Consider the following 18,335-nt stretch of genomic DNA (forward strand, 5'->3'; position numbering starts at 1 on the left):
CTGACCGGTAGAAGGGGGGGGGAGAGGGGATTGACAGGCGGCCATGTTTGGTAGCGGCGGTCGCACGTGTCGACGCGGCCAGTCGCGGCCAGATGGTACACGTGCGCGCACGTGCGTGGCTCGGGAGAGAGAGAGAAAGAGTGACGTGCGCTGACAATCGTCGAATTCTGTCCGCAGGTGTAGGAGAGACGTCCGCGAGGACGGACGGGGCTGAAGATATTCCTCCGAACGTGCCGACGAAGCGACGTCGCTCACGTCGCCGTCGCGACGTCACATCTGGCTGATCGCCGTTGAGACGAGGGAAGCGCGCGAGAAGGAGAGAGAAAAAGAGACAGCAGCTGAAGTTGGGTGAGGTAGGGGACCCACCGTGTGGCGTTCGCGCACGCGTGCTCGCGCAGTCGATCAGTCAACCGGTGGCGAACGTCGCCTGGTTCTTGGAACCTTCTCTCGCTCGCGCGCGCGGGGGCCGCGATCGAGTTATATCCGAGTGCCGAATCGTGTTTGCTGTGCGCTCGCGCGCGCGCGCACGCACGCCGAGTGTCCTTCGCCGCCGAGTTTGTTTACGACCGCGGGTACCCGCCGTCCGCGTTGGAAGTGCCGCCGAGCCGTGCCCCGCGCGCGCCCGACAATCGTGACAATCGTCGCACCCACCGGCGCGCGGCCGTTTACGATCCGGCGAGTGAAAACTGGAGCGAGTGTCTTAACGGACGTTATTACGTAGGTAATACGTATACGTATACGCGGCGCGCGTATGTGCGCGCGAGCTGTGACGCGCGACAGACTTCTCGCGGAACGAGGGAACAGAGAGAAGTTCGCCGGTGACAGCCGCGGGGAAAATAATTCGCCGGAGTGTTAACCGTTGAATTATTGAAGAAGGAGAAGAGGCGGCGGATACCGAGGACTTGCGAAAGAAGATATATACGTCGATACATCCAGACGAGGAGACGACTATAAGAAACCGTCGCTGCAACAAGAAGAGACCGATAAGGAAAGAAGGCGGGCACGATAGCAGGAGGAAGGAGCAAGAGGAAAGATAAGATACCGAGCCCGAGGGAAGAAGAGTGACTATCCTGTTCTCTCGGGTATTCCTCGAGAGACTTTCCGCGTGTTTTTCCGTTCGGGACGGGGAGAGATTGATTTTTCCGCCGAGTCGTTCGTGAGTCGATCATACGCGTTCTGTCCTCCCATCCTCGTCGTCGGCGTCGTGGCGCCTGTTGCTGTCACACACTGCTCGCCGTAACGATGCGTCGCCGGAACGATGCGTCGCGCGTGTAACAATCGCCCAAGGTAAACCGTCGTCCCGGCTACCGGTAATAGATCATCGGTGGTGAATGGGAGAGCTAAACGCAGTGGGATCAGATCGCACGTACAATTAATGCAAAGTGATGCAGTGCCGTAGTATTAGTGACCAGTGCCACGTGCCCGTTGTTTGGATTACTTGAAGATGTCTTTGTCCGGTGGCGGATATTATGACGACAGGAATCCTCTGCTCAAGGGCACCTTATCGAGGTGAGTCTTCATTTTCTTCGAGATCTTTTGAGATCGATGACATCTTAAACTCGACAAGCCTCGAATACTGTCGAAACATTTAAACGGAAAGTTTCCAGTGGTCACCGCGTGAAATCAGTCGGTGAAATCAGTAACATTTTTGAGATTTTTGTTTAACAAGATTATATATATTTGAACACAAGATAAAGAATTATTAAAAATGTACTTAGACTCGTCAAGTTTTACGATATAATGAAATTTTTTATAGATGATAAATGTAAGTACACATTTTATTTGAGCATTTTATTTATTTTTTAAAGAATCTCGAAAATGTTAGATAATGATATTCATATAATATATAATACAATAATGGAATTAAATTAAAAATTAAACAATAAAAAACTTAAATTATTAAATATAAAATTATTAAAAATATTAGTAGAGGAATTTTAAGTCATCATATATAGATTTATATATATATATAGACCTGAGCTTTATTAACTCTCAATGAGTTTTCTCATTGAGAATTTTCATAAATGTTATTTAGCGTAGTAATTTTAGTAGTAGATATAAAAAATCATGACAGTATGATAGCACCATTTGCCGTGCTTAAAATGTTAATTGGTAAAATCCATTAGCAGCTGTTTAACTTTATGAGGTCGTTGATACGTACATCCTCCCTCGATATCTTCAACTTGTTTTCGTATTTATTTTCGAAGCGGAAGAACGCGAGAGATACATTTTATTATTTTCTATTTAAAATGTGCATAAGGAGGAAACGCGCTGTGAAAGAGAGAGGGCGAGAGTTCGCTTCTTGCATTTCGCAGAGTGAAAAGCAAGCACGTTCCCGCCGTATGGGATGTGCAGTTCGAGAGTTAACAAACTAACGGGTCAGCATTCTCGGTGCACGTTTAGTGCGGCTATCTAATATAACAACACCCTTATTTACACGGAATGTACACAGCGTTTCTGTATAAAATTTGAAATAGATAAAGGATAAAGAGACACACATACATACATGCGCGTGTGCACATGCCAGCGCTAAACGAGAACGCGGCGCGAAATGTCAGTGTCATTTGCATGCGCGCCTGTTGAAAATTTTAATTTAAATTCTACCTGAAAATATCCACACATCTCTTTATCACAATTTACTCACGTCGGTTGCGCTATGATCATTCGACCTGTAATAGCGGTAAATCGATGATAACCTTTTCTCATCGATTTTTCAATTGGCGTCGATAACGCCAATCTTTACATCTTTTTACATTCTTTTCGGTTGAACTTACACGATTCGTCTTTTTCTCATTATCTGATGTCCCATTGGAGAAAAAAGATGAATGGTGCAAGAAATAAGGGTAAAAGGAACAGACCTATTGATAGACAACAATGCGATAGAATGCTTTCTTTAATATTATCTGTTATTCGGAAGATAAAATACTTTGTCCTTGTCACAAATAGCGCCAGAAAGCCACAACGAATTTAAATCCGTTACAACGACAGTTTTGTAGGCTGCATTTAGATCATGTCTAGCATTGATTGCATCCGATTTCGTCGAACGATATTTCGGCGCGCGGTTCTTAAAAACGACGGCCTTGATCGACGTGATGCACGACATTGCGTTATGTCGGTGCATTTGCAACCGTTGTCCTTGGCACGGCGCGGCCCTGTTAAATGCAAAATAGCGAATGAAGGGCAGTTCGTGTGCCGATATCCGCGACTTGTGTCTGGTTTACGCACGTATCTCTCTTCTGCACGTGTGCGACTCGTGTGTGCGACAGCCTCGATGCAGCGCGATCGAGGCACGCGTGCACGCGACCTTTAATTTATCTCTCAAATGTCGAAAACGGCGGTGAACATCACTTACAAAACAGAAGAAACATATAAGCAAACGAGGTAATCTCAATTTAATAATGACCAATTATCAAAAGATAGCAGATAAGACAAATACGGATAAGACAAATAGCGAAACGAAAAGTTAAACGATAATAATTATTAAGTTGAATAAAAACAAATTAAAAAATTAAACAATAATAATTAATAATACAAGTAGTAAAAATTAAATTTAAAGCGCGTTAGAATTAAAGAAAAATTCATTTTATTTTTGATGTTTTTATTTATAAAAAGATATCAACTACATTTTCTACGTTCTCTTCGTTCTCATTTGGCCGCAATTCTTTTGCCGATAGCCCGTAGATACGTGCACGTAAGTCTAATGCATCCGTGTAAGTGATGCAAAATGTTTCGTGACTCAATGAATCGTCGCGTAAAGCGCGTGATGATTGCGGTGTATCGCCGCGAGTGTCGGGTTCACGCGTAAGTACGTACATTTCGCATGTCAGCCCCGTTGTTAACGGCGAGATACTCGCGACGATGTGCCGCGCAGTATCAGCCGGCACTTGGAACAATACTCACGTAACGCCCCGTCACGGCTGTCCTCGAATTTCGCAAAATAACATGGAGGCTTTACGCGGTGACTTATATTCAATGTAAACGTAATTAACGGCCGCGCAGCTGGTGGAATAATAATTTCACTGTGTTTGCACGCCTCCCTGGGCTGAAAATATTCAACGCCGCGATATATACCGCCATGGCGGACTCGTTTACAACCATGGATAGACCGTACGTTTCACGTTGGTCCTGATGGACACGCAGAGGTTCAACAGTTGACACACGGTCTATCTGCGGGCAATCGGTTTCAAATCAATTAAAAGAAATATATCGCGGACGAGGCTGTTTTTGCTGTTTGTTAAAAAACTGTCTAGATTAATACCAATTTATAGCGGTTTAATTTAATATTAATAGAATTAATAGAATTCAATGATAATAACGCATTAAATCAATTAATTATCATCAAATGTTTCTATTAGTGAGAACTGCTATCAAATGCTCTCCCACCGTATTAATTTAATCTGAATTAATGACGCTGTTACTATTCAATATTTTGATTTAACGAGATCGGTATGTATAAGAGGATTTTTCGACCGGTGAGTTTTTAACTTTCCCAATGTTAGATAAGTGACATACAACACTGATAATTCCAGCTTGTGTTGAATCCTCAAATCGTCGCGACGCGGAACGAAGAGAAAGTTGGCTCGAGCGTATCCGACCGATAACAATAATAACTCAATAACGAGGCAAGTTCGAGCGAGTTCTATTCGCGATTCCGCCGAAAGAACCGTTTCGAGTGACGCGCCTGTCAATAAGCATCACAGGCGTGGAATTCCTTTCACCGTCGTGCGGTCATCGTTTCGCTTCGGAGGAAGCCCCTTCGGAGAGACGCGACTCTCGCTCGAGCGCGCGACGTAGATCGATTTTTCGCGGCATAATGAATCCGTTAAATATTAATCGAAATATTAATTGCCCCAATTATGATCGGTAATTATCACGGTCTCGTACAACGTATGCGATAGAAAGTTTGATCTTACGATATACCTATATATTTTCTTTTTTATACTTTATATTTTATTTTATTATTTTTTTACATAATTGATCACATATTTCTGATCTAATTTAATTAATGATTACATTATATTTATATAAATTGTATTTCAAGGTCCGATAATAGAGACGCGTTTAATGAACAAGACCATTGTTGGAAACTGAAATAATCTTCTGTTCTGCCAAAAAAAATTAAAAAATTGCTAAATGTTCTTTGCATTTTTCGAAATGTTAAAATTAAATTTGTCTTGAAACAAAATTTTATTGAACTTACAAGTTTAAGATTAGCTAAAAAATAAGGCTTTTGTTGTTTACGCATAAGTATTTTTAAATTAGCAATAATTCGGCCACCATAATAAGAAATTAATATAAGCGATTGCTCGTAATTTATAATCGCTTATAATAATAATTTCTTGTAATTAATTAAACGTACATATAAATTTTGCATTTATGTCAGTTTTACTCGTAGAAAAATCGTTTTTTTATGTAGAAATGTGGAAATAGCATCTAAAATAAATTCCACACGTAGCAGTATATTTTTGTTATTTTTGTGGCTACATTTATATTATATAATACATCAATATTTGAAGTACAGAAAATGTTATTTGTAAATGGTTGATACGTAACAGCTTTCTGTTTGAATTATTCGATTTGTTTGCAATCACATATTCTCAATCGAGAAAGAAAGAGAAGGAAATAATAGTGGATAAATTATATTTTAACCGGCGAAAGCTGGAAAAAGTGCGATGCGAAATGTACATATTTAATTCTAAGTATCGTTAGAGAAATATTTATCTCCCGCAAATATCATGAACAGTTAATTTATAATATCCATTCCCTGTCGCTTTAATTTCTATTTTAAATACATAAATCGTGATAAATATTTGCTTTTCAAGAAATAATCCGCCGATCCGATATGTTTATGACTCAGTTATTGGAGATAATTAATCTTACTAATAATCTTTGAAATAATCATGTTTGATATATTCCTGACAATTGTCGCAATCGCGACGTTTCAATGAATAATAACGTTTGACTAATTACATTTAGACGAAATTAATATGTTTCTACGAAATAAAGTTTCTTCTTTTGAAACGCAAAAATTAGAAAAAATGATACCAATGGATACACATATAATACAGCGATTTTACGTAAATACTATTGCGATAAAAATATAATCTATGAACAAATAGCAGATTTGACGATACTTTTCAAGTGAATCAATTAATTAAACAACCGAATTGCATTAGGAAAAAATTAAATAACTTGCGGTAAAATTTGCGTAAGTATCAGTAATATACCCGTGTATATATACTACTGCTTTCATACATTTATACGTGTTAATCAAATTGCAATATATTTGTCGAGAATCAAGATTCACTTTAACGATATCTCCATTAATCTTCCAAAACCACTCTCGAGCGGAATTAATCATCTTGCATGTAGGATCTGCGAAGCGCCGCTCTCTCAGATCCTACCGCGAGTCCTTTTCGCAGCATCGGCAAGGATCATTGCCGCCACCTTAGATCCCACCGCGATTCATTTCCACGTGCGATATCGACGCGAACTTAAAAAAAATTGGCGAACCGCGACGCCTTTCCGCGTCACATCGGCGCGAAATCAAAAGCCATTGTCGGCGTTCTTAGATTGGAAAACAAAGATGTGCCGAAATCATCTTGGGCTGCAAAATTTACTCGGGTAATCAAAACTCTATAGTTAACGTGACGTAAACTATAAAGTTTTGGTTACCCGAGTAAGTTTTGGAATGCAGCCTTGCGGATATACATATATGGAAGGGGAGCGACCGCAAGTTAGTCAGTCTGCGGTTTTTATAGCGAACGGAAAATATCAGAAATAAAGTATTTCTACATATACGACGTTATAACATACTCACAATTCGAAACGTAACGTGCTGTTGATAGTGGATATATTCGAGTATCCGCGTAACCGTTTATCTCCCGTTACTATACACATTAAATATTTCATAGCGGTTGTGTTCGACTGGTACCGAGACTCTCGACACGGCGTAAAGCTATTGTTTACATTACCTTGATGTTTTTGCGTGATTCAAGCTACGGCAGGCGGGGCAGGTCACGGGACGTGGGACGAGCCGCGTAACGATGCATCGGACGCTTCGAGACGCGAGAGCGGCAAGCAAGCGAGCGAAATGCGAATTGTCAAACGTGTTCATTCCCTACGAAAACTCAACGATGCTCAAACCGCGCGACTGCTCAACGCGTTCGATGACTCGTTATTCTCAAAGTCATTTTTTGTCAAGGCAAATACATCTCGCACAATTGATCTATTCGAAGCGGTATAAACGTAGCTCTGATATTAGCTCTGTGAAGTTCCCCCCTCCTACCTGAAAATTTAAAAACGATTATTTTCATTATCACTCGATTGGTGGTAGTCGTTTGGTAGTATTTGGTAGTCCATTCTCGATGATTGGTAGTCAAAGTTGTAAATAATAATAGGTATGAAAAAAAGACATACGCGCGTGAAGTTAGCCTCTCCTTTCGCGAAATATGACTTTCCAGACTGCGTAAGTAATTATAAAAGGTAAGCATTCGTTTGGTGATTGTTTACTGATGTTTGTCCATTCTCGATGATTGGTAGTCAAAATTTTAAATTTGAGAAAAAAAAGGGAACTAACTTTATGCGCGTATGTCTTTCATATTTATTATTTACAGCTTTGACTATCAGTTATCGAAAATGGACTATCAAATACTACCAAACGACCACCAATCGAGTGAATATTTTGAATTTTCAGTGATGTGGGAGGGAGTCAACTTCACGCAGCTCTGTCATTTCCGCATGAGAACTTCGGAACAGCGCGCGAATCTTTTCTCGACGGGAGTAATTCTCAAGTAATGAAAAAATGTGTTTGCACTAAATAGCGCGTGGACCGCAGGATTTACACGTGTAAAATGTATTACGCGCGCGACATTGAATCTCGATTGAAATTTACTCGAACGGTTACTAAAGTCTCTTACTAAAGTCGTTAACTCGATTTTATGAATCGCGCCGTATATACATTGCATACATACATATATATATAGTATCAAGGTCGAGCGCCGCGTCGTGCGATTTCTCAGCTATACTCATTCCGTTTGAGATTCATCTAATTTGCGAGACGTCGCGAGATGCCGAGGCAGGATCGTACTTTCATGTGATCCTATTTCTTTCGTCGCGAGATAATGAGATGCGCATTGCGTGCGACTCAACGTCGGGAGTGCCGCGCAAAGTGCCGGCTGATCTGATATAATTAGCGCACGCACAGTCGTAATTAATCCCGAGTTTTCGCGAGTGCTGTGAGAGTGCAATAACGACGCCTCGAGGGGCATCGGCGGGACGTTATTCTATCAATTATTCTCTTATTATTTTTTATTTGGATTATCGGTACATAAATTAGATTTTTGTTTACTGAGTCCTACAAAAGCTTACACTTGAGAAAAAGACTTTTCTTGAAAGTCACAGAATTATTTGATAGATGCGTCATAATTATTTATTGTCAATCTTACCTTTTCAGACGCTTCTAGAATTTGCATACATTTCCATTTTGTAGCTCGACGCAGTTAGTACTACAGCAATCTGCTGCCACGCAGTTTCGGAGTTGCTGAATTATCTTTTATTTGAGGCAATGGATCTGTGAAAGTTGCGTCAGATTAATTTGAGATGTATTTAAATATGTATACATTTATAACCAGATGAATATAAACATTTCATAAATTTATTGTCGCGAAATGGATGGGCTAGAACGCAGATTAATATAATATTAATATTCAATTCTGAAATGCGTGTAATCATCTTTTGATTTATGGTCTTTTATTACAAGGATGCTCATATTTATGAACATGTTTCGTGTTCCTATTATATGATAGATATTAATTGCGGAATCAGTCATTTGAAATTTATTGGAGTAACTCGTAAGCATGAATAATGAAAACGACAGAATATACATATTTCATTTGGTAGGCTTGGCAAAAAGTAATAAATACGATGTAGTGATTCTGTTCGCGCAAGAGAAAAATTATTTGTTCAAATCTGAAAGATGTTATATTTTATATTTTTTGCCAAACGTTCTATAAACTCTAAAGAGATGAAATTTTAATGAAGTGTGAATGTTACTCGGACAATTTTCTAATATCAAACGTACATAATAGTGGTTAAGATTTTTGAGTTGATGTTAGATAAATAATGGAATACAGAAGAAAAAGTAAAGTATGACAAAAAAAACCAATATCCTTAGAATACAAAATTTCTTTATGATGATTCTTACAGTCAATTTTATAATTTTCAGGAAGTCAAAAGAAAATTATATATTGTGATCAATTTAATAAACAGAAATATACGAGATAAAAATATGCGAATCAAAATGAAAGATTTGTGAAACAACACAGAGAAAACGCGTGTTTTTAAATGCGTTATATTTTCTCTTCCCAAATATTACTTTAATAAACTTCAAAGTCTGCATTTGGTCTCTCTGTATTTTGGTCCACAGTTGAATATTATACAAATTGTTGCCGGAAATTAATACTCGGGCAGAGGATTTTCAGTATGCACATTTCACAAATATAATTGGGATAACAAGCGTGTTCTCCAATTAATTTCTTTATTTAAAAAAAGAGTGCGCCAATAGTTACCATATCTATCTTCACAATTTTAATCTACTCTTACATAGCCCATCCATACATATTTATTAAGAATTTGACTTTATATCGAAGCAGAGATCAATTATGTGAATTTCGAAGAATAGAGCTCGTCGCGAAACGCGGACTGATTTTTCGCGTACACGGCGCGTCTTTTTCCACGCTCAATCCCGTAATGACGGTCGATGAAATTAAATCCTCGACGTCCGTGGCGAGCGAGCGCATTCTCGCACTCGGCTAACGAGCTTTCGCGTTTGTTCAATTTCATGCGTGCGAAATATATGTCGAGCGTACGCCGCCGTACAGCGCGCGGATACCTAGGTATACATAGAGAAACGCGGACGCGCGCGAACCAACGAAAAGGGGGGAGAGAAAGAACGTGCTGGCGCCGCCCTTCTGCTCTCATTATCGTCCACGGCGATAGGGCGCCAAGAGGACGGGGACCCTTGCGGCACTTTCTCTATTTCATACCCCTTCCTCCCTCCCTCGCCCCTTCCCGGCCAGACTCTCGCAGGAGGCCGTGTATATATATATATATCGATTCGCACATTCGCGGCAAATTGCGGGGATATAAGGTAATTGAACGAAATTAAGGGGGTGGAGGATAATCGAACGTCGGAGTTTTGAGGAAATTACGCGTGATTCCCCTCTCCCCGCGGCACCCCCGACGCGCCGCGACCCGCGCACGGTGTTTCTTGTCGCCGCAAATACGCGGTGGATGCGTACATTTTTTTTTCTTTCATTCGGCGAAATTAAGAGGCGTGTAATTTGAATGAGCTTTTTTTATGAGCGGTTCTCGAGATACGCACGAAAAGTGTAAGATTCTACCCGCGAAAAAACAGTCTGCTTTTTCAGCTGCTCATTTCTTCATATTCGGTCTGTTTTCTTGAAAATTGCGCGCCGAGTTTACCCTGTATGCAAACAGGTGCGCGTCACTTTATACGTGCGTAATGCAATTAATGCTGAATCTAAAAATAAGCGACAGACACACAGGCGTATCGTAAATTCTCGCTTTTGCTCTCTCGCTCAGTTCTGAGACTGAAAATGCATGAGATAGAGATATTTCGTTTTTTTTTTTTTTTTTGTTGAAAAGCCGAGACACGTATATGAAATTGAACAGCGTACGAAACACATGTACGCGCGTTATCTTCTGTAGAATTCTATAAATAGACAGAATATTTTAATAAATTCGTTTTGCGTAACAGTTACGTTATTTTCCACTTTGCGCATTTAATACCGGACAAGAGTGAAGCGTGAAACGCGAAAAGAGGGGAAAACAGAGAGAAAAGACGGGGTGAAGGGGGGGGGATAGGCGGAAAGGGGGCGTAGGAGGAGACGATGGCGCCGTGTTTCTTTTCTCATTATCGTAGCCGCAGGGTTCCGACACTCTGCAACGCCGTTAGTACGTCGACCTATTTTCCGCCCTCTAATCTCTCCCGTATCTCCGGCATCGTCGATTATGTGACGGTTTTAACTGAATATCAGAGCTACTTTGTGCCACTGAAAAAAAAACTCTCGTTTGGAGTAAATAACCTGCAAATGAACGTGCTAAATTTTCTCAATATTATGGATAGACGCTGACCATCTTCGTTTCAAGGTTTCGATGTAATTATAACTAATATAAAATTAATTGTATTTAAAATTGAAAATGGCTCAATAAATAATAGATTAATAAGAAGCAAAGGGCTGTGGGCCAAAAGACGTTTAATACTCCAAGTAAAAATAACTTTGAATTACAATACAGATAACAATATTCTCTATTGTAATTCAAAGTTATTTTTATTTGGAGCATTAAACATGTGCTTTGACTCACAGCCCTTTACTTCTTGTTAATTAATTGTATTTAAATAATTATTAACTTAATATATTTATTTATATAAATTATTTATAGAATTTGTATAATTATATTAATTTCAAAATAATTAAGAGCTGCCCAAAATAGCCAAAGCTTATTTTCAGTATGCACGATTAGAAGATACTTTAATAATGGCGGTATAATTTCACGTCCGCGATAACAGTCCTCCGTCGCGACGACGCAGTAATTTCTGCTCGGAGCTAAAATATTATTATGCACGCGATATATCCCGCGCGCGATGAACGCGACTTATAAGTTATTGCACAGAATGCGCTTTGATTTCTCTTTTTTATTATCGCGTGATGTCAGGGCGCGTTTTCTTCGCCCGCTATCGGTACGGGTGGTTGGAGAGACTGCCCGGGCGGTCGCGGCGGCAGAAGTGATCGAGTTGGCTCCGGCACGGAACGCAAACGGGGGTTGACACGAGAGAAAGAGATTTTTCCTCCTCGTGGCTTGGGTCAGGTTGGGAGAGTTTTAGTCGAATAGGGGCCGGAGCTTATCGAGCGCACGCATCGTCACGCTTCGGGCATAGCTTCGAAACTTCGAATCTCTCCCCTCCTTCTCTTCCCCCGAGCGAGCGGTTACGATTAAAGTTATTTTCCCTCTATACGTGACAATTATACGAGATACCATCTTATAAACTTTACGTGTCTTCGAGCGTCCAATTTAGAAACGTTATTTTTTTCTTTAAACGATGTTCCGCTTCGAAACAGCAATTCTCCACGAGCATTCTTTAAGTGCTTCGCGCGAAAGTTTCTTCGAAAATTTATTTCTTCCCAAGTTCGATCTCGGCCTTTTTTTCTAATTGCCTCTAATTAATTAACATGAAGGAGGTACGTACGTTGTACGGGTGTTCACTTATCATTTATCATATTTTCGTGAATCTCTTTATCACTCGGATGTGTTCTATTCATTTTTCTACAATCTTCCCTAACGTTGTTTTTTTTTCATCTTTGTCGCGAGTTAAGTCAGGACAATCCACATTAAAAAATTTCCAGGGTAGCCGAATACGCAACTTCTCGACTGATAAGTACGTAACAGAATGGAGGGGGGAAAAAAAGGAAAAAGAGCTCGTATGCATAATCTTATCTGAGGTTCGCGGTAACAGCGATATACGTGCGCGTTGATTCGTCGTAAATTGCCTCGAGAAAATATATTCGGTTTGTTAGCGTGTCGACTACTGTAGGAGCGCCGAGGTAATTGGAGCGATCGAGAATTCTCTTTAAATACGTTAATTATTTTCAAGTTGTCCGGGAGTGGTTAATTAAATTTCTGGCTACAATCGCAGATGCGAGTAAAAAATTATTCAATTCTTCCCGAAACGGTGAAATTGAACTGAAAGCGCGGTCTCTAACAAAATTGTAATCCCTTTACCCGCAGAATTTTTCCGAGCGATATAATTATACGTGTTAAATTAATTATAAGAAAAAAGTATTTATATCTCGTGTGCCAGTTTTTCCTATTGTTTCCACTGGTTTAAAAACAATTTTTTTTTAATTTAAGCGGTTTTTAAGCGAAAATCTCAGAGGATGTCTAATTGGCGAGACACTAATGTTTTTAACGAAAAGAAAAGATATTAGCTTTATATTCTATAAATTAAAATTGGAAAGTGTGTTCGATCGAGATGATCGAAATCGAATATCGATTTTTATGCGGAAGGAAATTTGTAATTCTTGCTCGAGGCGAGTGTTAAGAAGAAAAAAATTTGTATTTAATTCCAATCGGCTTTCAATTTCGGCTTATATAATTTCTACGCAACGCTAAACACGGAAGAGAGGAAATAACGTCGTTTTAGTCGTATACCTCGTCGTCGAATTGACAATGATTGAATAAAGTCGAGGCACTCGTGCGCCATCGATAATTCGTAGTCGAAGAGAAAGGCCGTGTAGGCGCTTTCGCCAGTTACTCACCGGTTCCTGCGGACTCCTCCGTTGCAGAGTGCGCCCGAAACAACGAGACCGTGCAGTAATCCTCTTCGAGAAAATGAAACGGCGGCAAGCGGGTTGGCGGCGCGGGCGGCCAGCCGAGGCCGTCGAACTCGCTGTCGGACGATCGTGCGACCTTGAGTTTGTGATAATCGTTCGATGATAAGGGCGACAGAATACGCGATCTCGCGATAATCGTGCCAAAACGAATTTTTTAAGAAGGCTGTTACTTCTCTCCTCGAGAGATTCGCGTATATATTGATTAACTGACGCTTATACAAGTTACCATCTTATGCGAATAAAGGCGAAGAAAGTCACCTTATTAAAAAGTTTAAAAGAAACTTTCATTTATTTTGAAATGAATAAAAGTATAAATGATTTATGTAATTACATATGTATGTATATAAATTACATATTGTGCATGTTGATTAAGCTGCTCTTCTGTCGCGATATATTTTTGTGTTGAAGTACTTTCTTATAAACGACGTTGTGTTAAGATGAACATTGATATATTTTTTTAAAAACGTACAGTGTTCTACAATTTGTACAATTCGTACATATAATGTAAAAAATGATACTGTTCCGTGCTCGAATGCCGCGATATACCTAACGTTTTTCAATAACGTGGTTTCCGGACTTTGAACATCACAGCTTTTCACCTTGTTTTTCGCTATTCTGAAACGACGATTATAATTCGTTACGTTCTCGTAACTTCGCGTTACGTGGAATGTTGCGATTTTACGGGACTAATTAGGGCGACAAGTCTGGAGAACATCTCGCAATATGGTAACGCACGACGGAGAATTGTAATTCGCGAACACGACGCGCACCGCGCCGCGCCGCGCCGCGCGAGAGCGCGCACGCCCTGTCACGGACGCAATGTCGCAACTTGGACGTTCGTAACTGGGCTTTAACTGCATAACAAATAAGCGCAACGTATTGATTACGGACGCGCGCGCGTTATTTTTCCTCGGCGTTTCCCTCGGTGAGTTACGCGAATACCCCGCGAAAATTGTCGCAAACGACCGTCCTTTACCGCAGCAATGAGACTGTAACTGACATGAGACTTTTCCGTCTAGCCGCTATTAACCGCACGCGATTGATTTCTTCATATACGTATCATATGCGCTGTGCTAATTGCGCAGATGGTACAGCTGATTGATTGGATCTTTGGCGAAGTGAATCTTCGAAAAAGAAAAGAAAGCCCGCGGCGATGCCGCGAGTATTGACAGTTAATTGTACAATTTTCATTTGCTTAGGTTAACGAATATCTCTCTCGTCATTTTTTCTTTACTGTTTATGCAGAATGTCTCCCGGGGCTGTCGCGATTTCTTTCATCCGTGGATTTTTAGATTAACACAGATCTTCGAGATTTCTTCTTGACGAAATTTTGGACGTAGCGTGATTCGCGGCGTCGCGAACGCAAATATATGCACAATGAAGGTGCCGTAATGCGCTGTGCGCGTTGCGAGAGATGGAATTCTCTTGCTAAAGATTAAACGAAGATTACAGTATTTGATCGAAAGTCATTAAAGCTTTCTCAACGCGCGCGCGCGCGTTTAAAGAAACGCATTTGTTTACGCCCGCAGTTCGCGATAACTCCTCCCGCGAATAACTACCATTACACGATTATTGGATTTACTCTCGGCTTTCACATCGCGCTGACTTTTATTTCCGATCGATTGCGTCAGATTCCGAAAATTTGATAGAACTCACTTGCTCTCCACTCTCGACGACGTAAGAAAAGGAAGGGAAACTTACAAAACGTATAGAGCAGTACAGACCCATTCAACTAGACTGAAATTAACGGCCGCAATCTGCCGCTCGAACGTGACCCTGGCATTCGTTCGTTTTTTTTTTATCACGAATCTTCGCGGCGTGCGGAGATTCGGCGCGAATTCCGAAATTCGTTCCGGTTTCTCATTCCCGTAATCGGGGCTACCCGCTCGCAAACGTAATATGTAGAAGGCACCGCTTTACTTGTCGGACATTCTAACGGTCGTTAGGTTTGTGCCACGAGAAGCTGCCGTGCAAATCCAACACTTTCACCGGCGGATTTCTAACGCGGACTCGGTCGTCTTCAGTTGCGTTCACAACTGACGAGAGGCCAACCCTCCCGATAATGCGCCACGCAATGTGAATTTTCAAGCACGCTCTTCGCACGATATGTTTATTTTTTTTCATTAGTATTCTAGTGCACAAATAAATTGTAAAAGGGGATCGCGTGTATTTTTAAATGCGATCGTGTGTTATTTTTAAATTAGCTTACTTTCTTAATCGCCATCAGGTAGCGCGCTGAGTAATCAACTTAAAATTTCAACTTTGCAAGTGGCAACGAGTTTTTTTTTTAAACAAACGTGCTCTGATTGTTGATAGAAAATTCAATTTCCGGTACACAACTTTTTTTTATTTACAGATGAATGTTTTACTAGCAAAATTGCAGCTGCATGATGCAACAGGTATAGAGGAAAGATTGGGATGAATGATTTGTTGCGTGACTTCGTAATTCTTGCGAAGTGATAACTTTGTTTTCTTTCATTCTAGAGATAAATTCTCAATTCGTTGTTGAAGTTGTCTCTTGTGGTTTCCTGAAATATTTTAATAATCTCTGCGCGAATTGACATCTGACACGCTAAATTCTTAAATGAAAAGACTGAAAACAACTTGGAGATTTATCCCAACAAGTAATAATACAAAAGTAAACAAAATTATCTTACAAGAATTATAAAATTGCACGACAAATTATTTATTGCAATTTATTAGTAGATTTTGTGCATTAATAGATTAGTATCTTTTGTGCATTGCTGTTTGTTTTTCTATACTGAATAATTTACAATATTTATTTGTGCACTGATAGTTTTTAAAAATCCACGTTTCACCTGGCAGAGGAGAAAAGGGAGATATAAAAAAATCGAGGCAAAATTATTTATTTTGTAGAGAGTTCTTCATATGATTATTTATGATTTATTTTATTTCATAATCGTGAACAAGGAGAAGCTATTTTAAACTTCGTCGAATGTTTGTTCTATAAAAAGTCGGCTCTAATACATAATAATGCTTAAAAAAAAACTGTTTTCACGGGTTGTTTCGTTTTCTGACATTAAAAAGAACGTATTTCAATATACTGATAAAAAATGACACGTGTTTTTCATATGTAACAAATTCTGTTTGAAAGCGCCAGAAATAATTCGCATTTTTACTCTTTGTTACAGAGATGAATAAGTTGTCGACAGCTAAATGCCACGTTTTATATTATCTTTCTGAATTATTCTATAAAAAGCGACAGAAAGAGAGAGAAAGATTTATGTTGATTAACACGGTAGATGGTTTCAAAGCTGCGAAATAACATCACTTGTTTACACGATAATATATTTTTAACGTGCATACGGCGTGTCTCTTGGATTCTCTCGTATTTTCTTACATACCTTCGCGCACGAAGCCTCTCGAATAAACTCGGAGCGGATTTCTCGTCGGCGAAAACTCGCGGCATATATATCTCTGTCCACCCTGTATATCCGCGTTATGTTTAGCTGTTTACTCGAAAGCGGGTATATATTCATAAACGTAAGACCGTTTGACAGTCGCTCCGCTGACCCGCGCTCTCCACTCCACTAAATGTAAATCAGCTGATATTATCGCGCCCGCTAATGTCAACTGCGTGGTGGCGACCGCGTCTATTCATATCGGTACGTTTTCGCGGATTATATTACATCACGCTCCGCAATAAAGCTCGGCACATAATATCCGGCGTTGATAATCATTGTCGATAAACATGTCCAATGGAGGCCATTAATAGTCGAGAAAATCCACTTCGTCATTTAATTCTGATTTATCGCGCACGCATGAAATTCCCTTTATTACACAGACTACCACTTTATTTATTTGCCATTTAATGATTAATGTAACAAGGCAAACCGTTACGTTTTACGTTTAATTATCTATTTGCTATACATTTCGTATTTACGTAGCATACATTGCTTAATACAATAATTGTTTAACGTAACAAAATGGAATATGCGCCCGAATTAGCCGAATGTCCCGTTCACCGGGAAGTCCGGCCCCGCGCTCGCTTTAACGCGAATATATATTTCGTGACTTAACGAGAATTAACGGAGGACGATCGCGTTCCGACGTCGACGGTGGTGAAAGTTACGATCGCCTCCTCCTCCTCGTGGCCGCGTGTACATATATGCGTGGCCTCGTTCGTCGCTCTTTTATAAGCGCGGTGTGAACGTCCCCTAACCACGAGACAGTAGCACGGGAGAACAGGGACCGTGTCCGAGGGACACACGATAGATAGCAAAGTGAGAGAAAGGGAGAGAAGGAAAAAGGGTGAAGATACGGAGCCAGTCTTACTTCGATAAATGGTTTATACTTACGTCTCCTATAGGAAGCCTGAATTAATGACTATATACATCGCTTCCATATCTTCAGAGCGTACAAACTTTACAGAATGATTTTTGATTTACGAGGAGGATTCCACTGGGCAATTAGTCTCCTTTGACTCCAACAATTAATAACAATTAACTTTACCTAGCAATGATTACAGATAATATCTTGATAATTAAATCACCTGAAATATTGAGTCTCTCATTGAAACAGCGCCAAGTAAGACGTATATCTGAAAAATGAAACCAATGAAGAATTGAAGCCGTACGTCGCGTCGAGTTGATTTATTAACGCAGGTTTATAGTTGTGCAAATGAATTCTACATTCAGTCAGATTTCACTCGGTGTATTTGATAAGCGAAGATGAGGTAACAGATAAGAGGGATTCGCAATCCCATCGACTCCGCTGATTGCTCCGCCGTTGTGATAAAGAGAGCAAATACCGGTCGGGAAGAATAACAAGAAGGGAAAACTTTCCTCTTCATAGCGTTCCGACTGAATGGACGCGCTCGCGCGCGCGTGCGCGATTGCGACCGTATAACTTTCGGCAAAGTTGTTAAATTGTCGGGCGACGCGCGCAGGAGCGGGGGGG

At 40.3% G+C, this 18,335-nt stretch overlaps 1 protein-coding gene across 1 annotated transcript in view; it reads left to right on the forward strand.

The window, feature by feature from the left end:
- LOC105448072 (AF4/FMR2 family member 4-like) overlaps positions 1-18,335 on the forward strand; it is a 144,245-nt gene that overhangs the window by 12,113 nt on the left and 113,797 nt on the right. The window contains exon 2 of the mRNA XM_011686434.1: positions 178-1,509. Coding sequence (XP_011684736.1) covers positions 1,445-1,509 — 65 coding nt within the window. The 5' untranslated portion in view covers positions 178-1,444. The remainder of the gene's footprint in view (positions 1-177; positions 1,510-18,335) is intronic.

This window comes from Wasmannia auropunctata, unplaced genomic scaffold, assembly GCF_000956235.1.
Source record: "Wasmannia auropunctata unplaced genomic scaffold, wasmannia.A_1.0 LD336090.1, whole genome shotgun sequence".
In the NCBI taxonomy this organism is placed as follows: domain Eukaryota; kingdom Metazoa; phylum Arthropoda; class Insecta; order Hymenoptera; family Formicidae; genus Wasmannia; species Wasmannia auropunctata.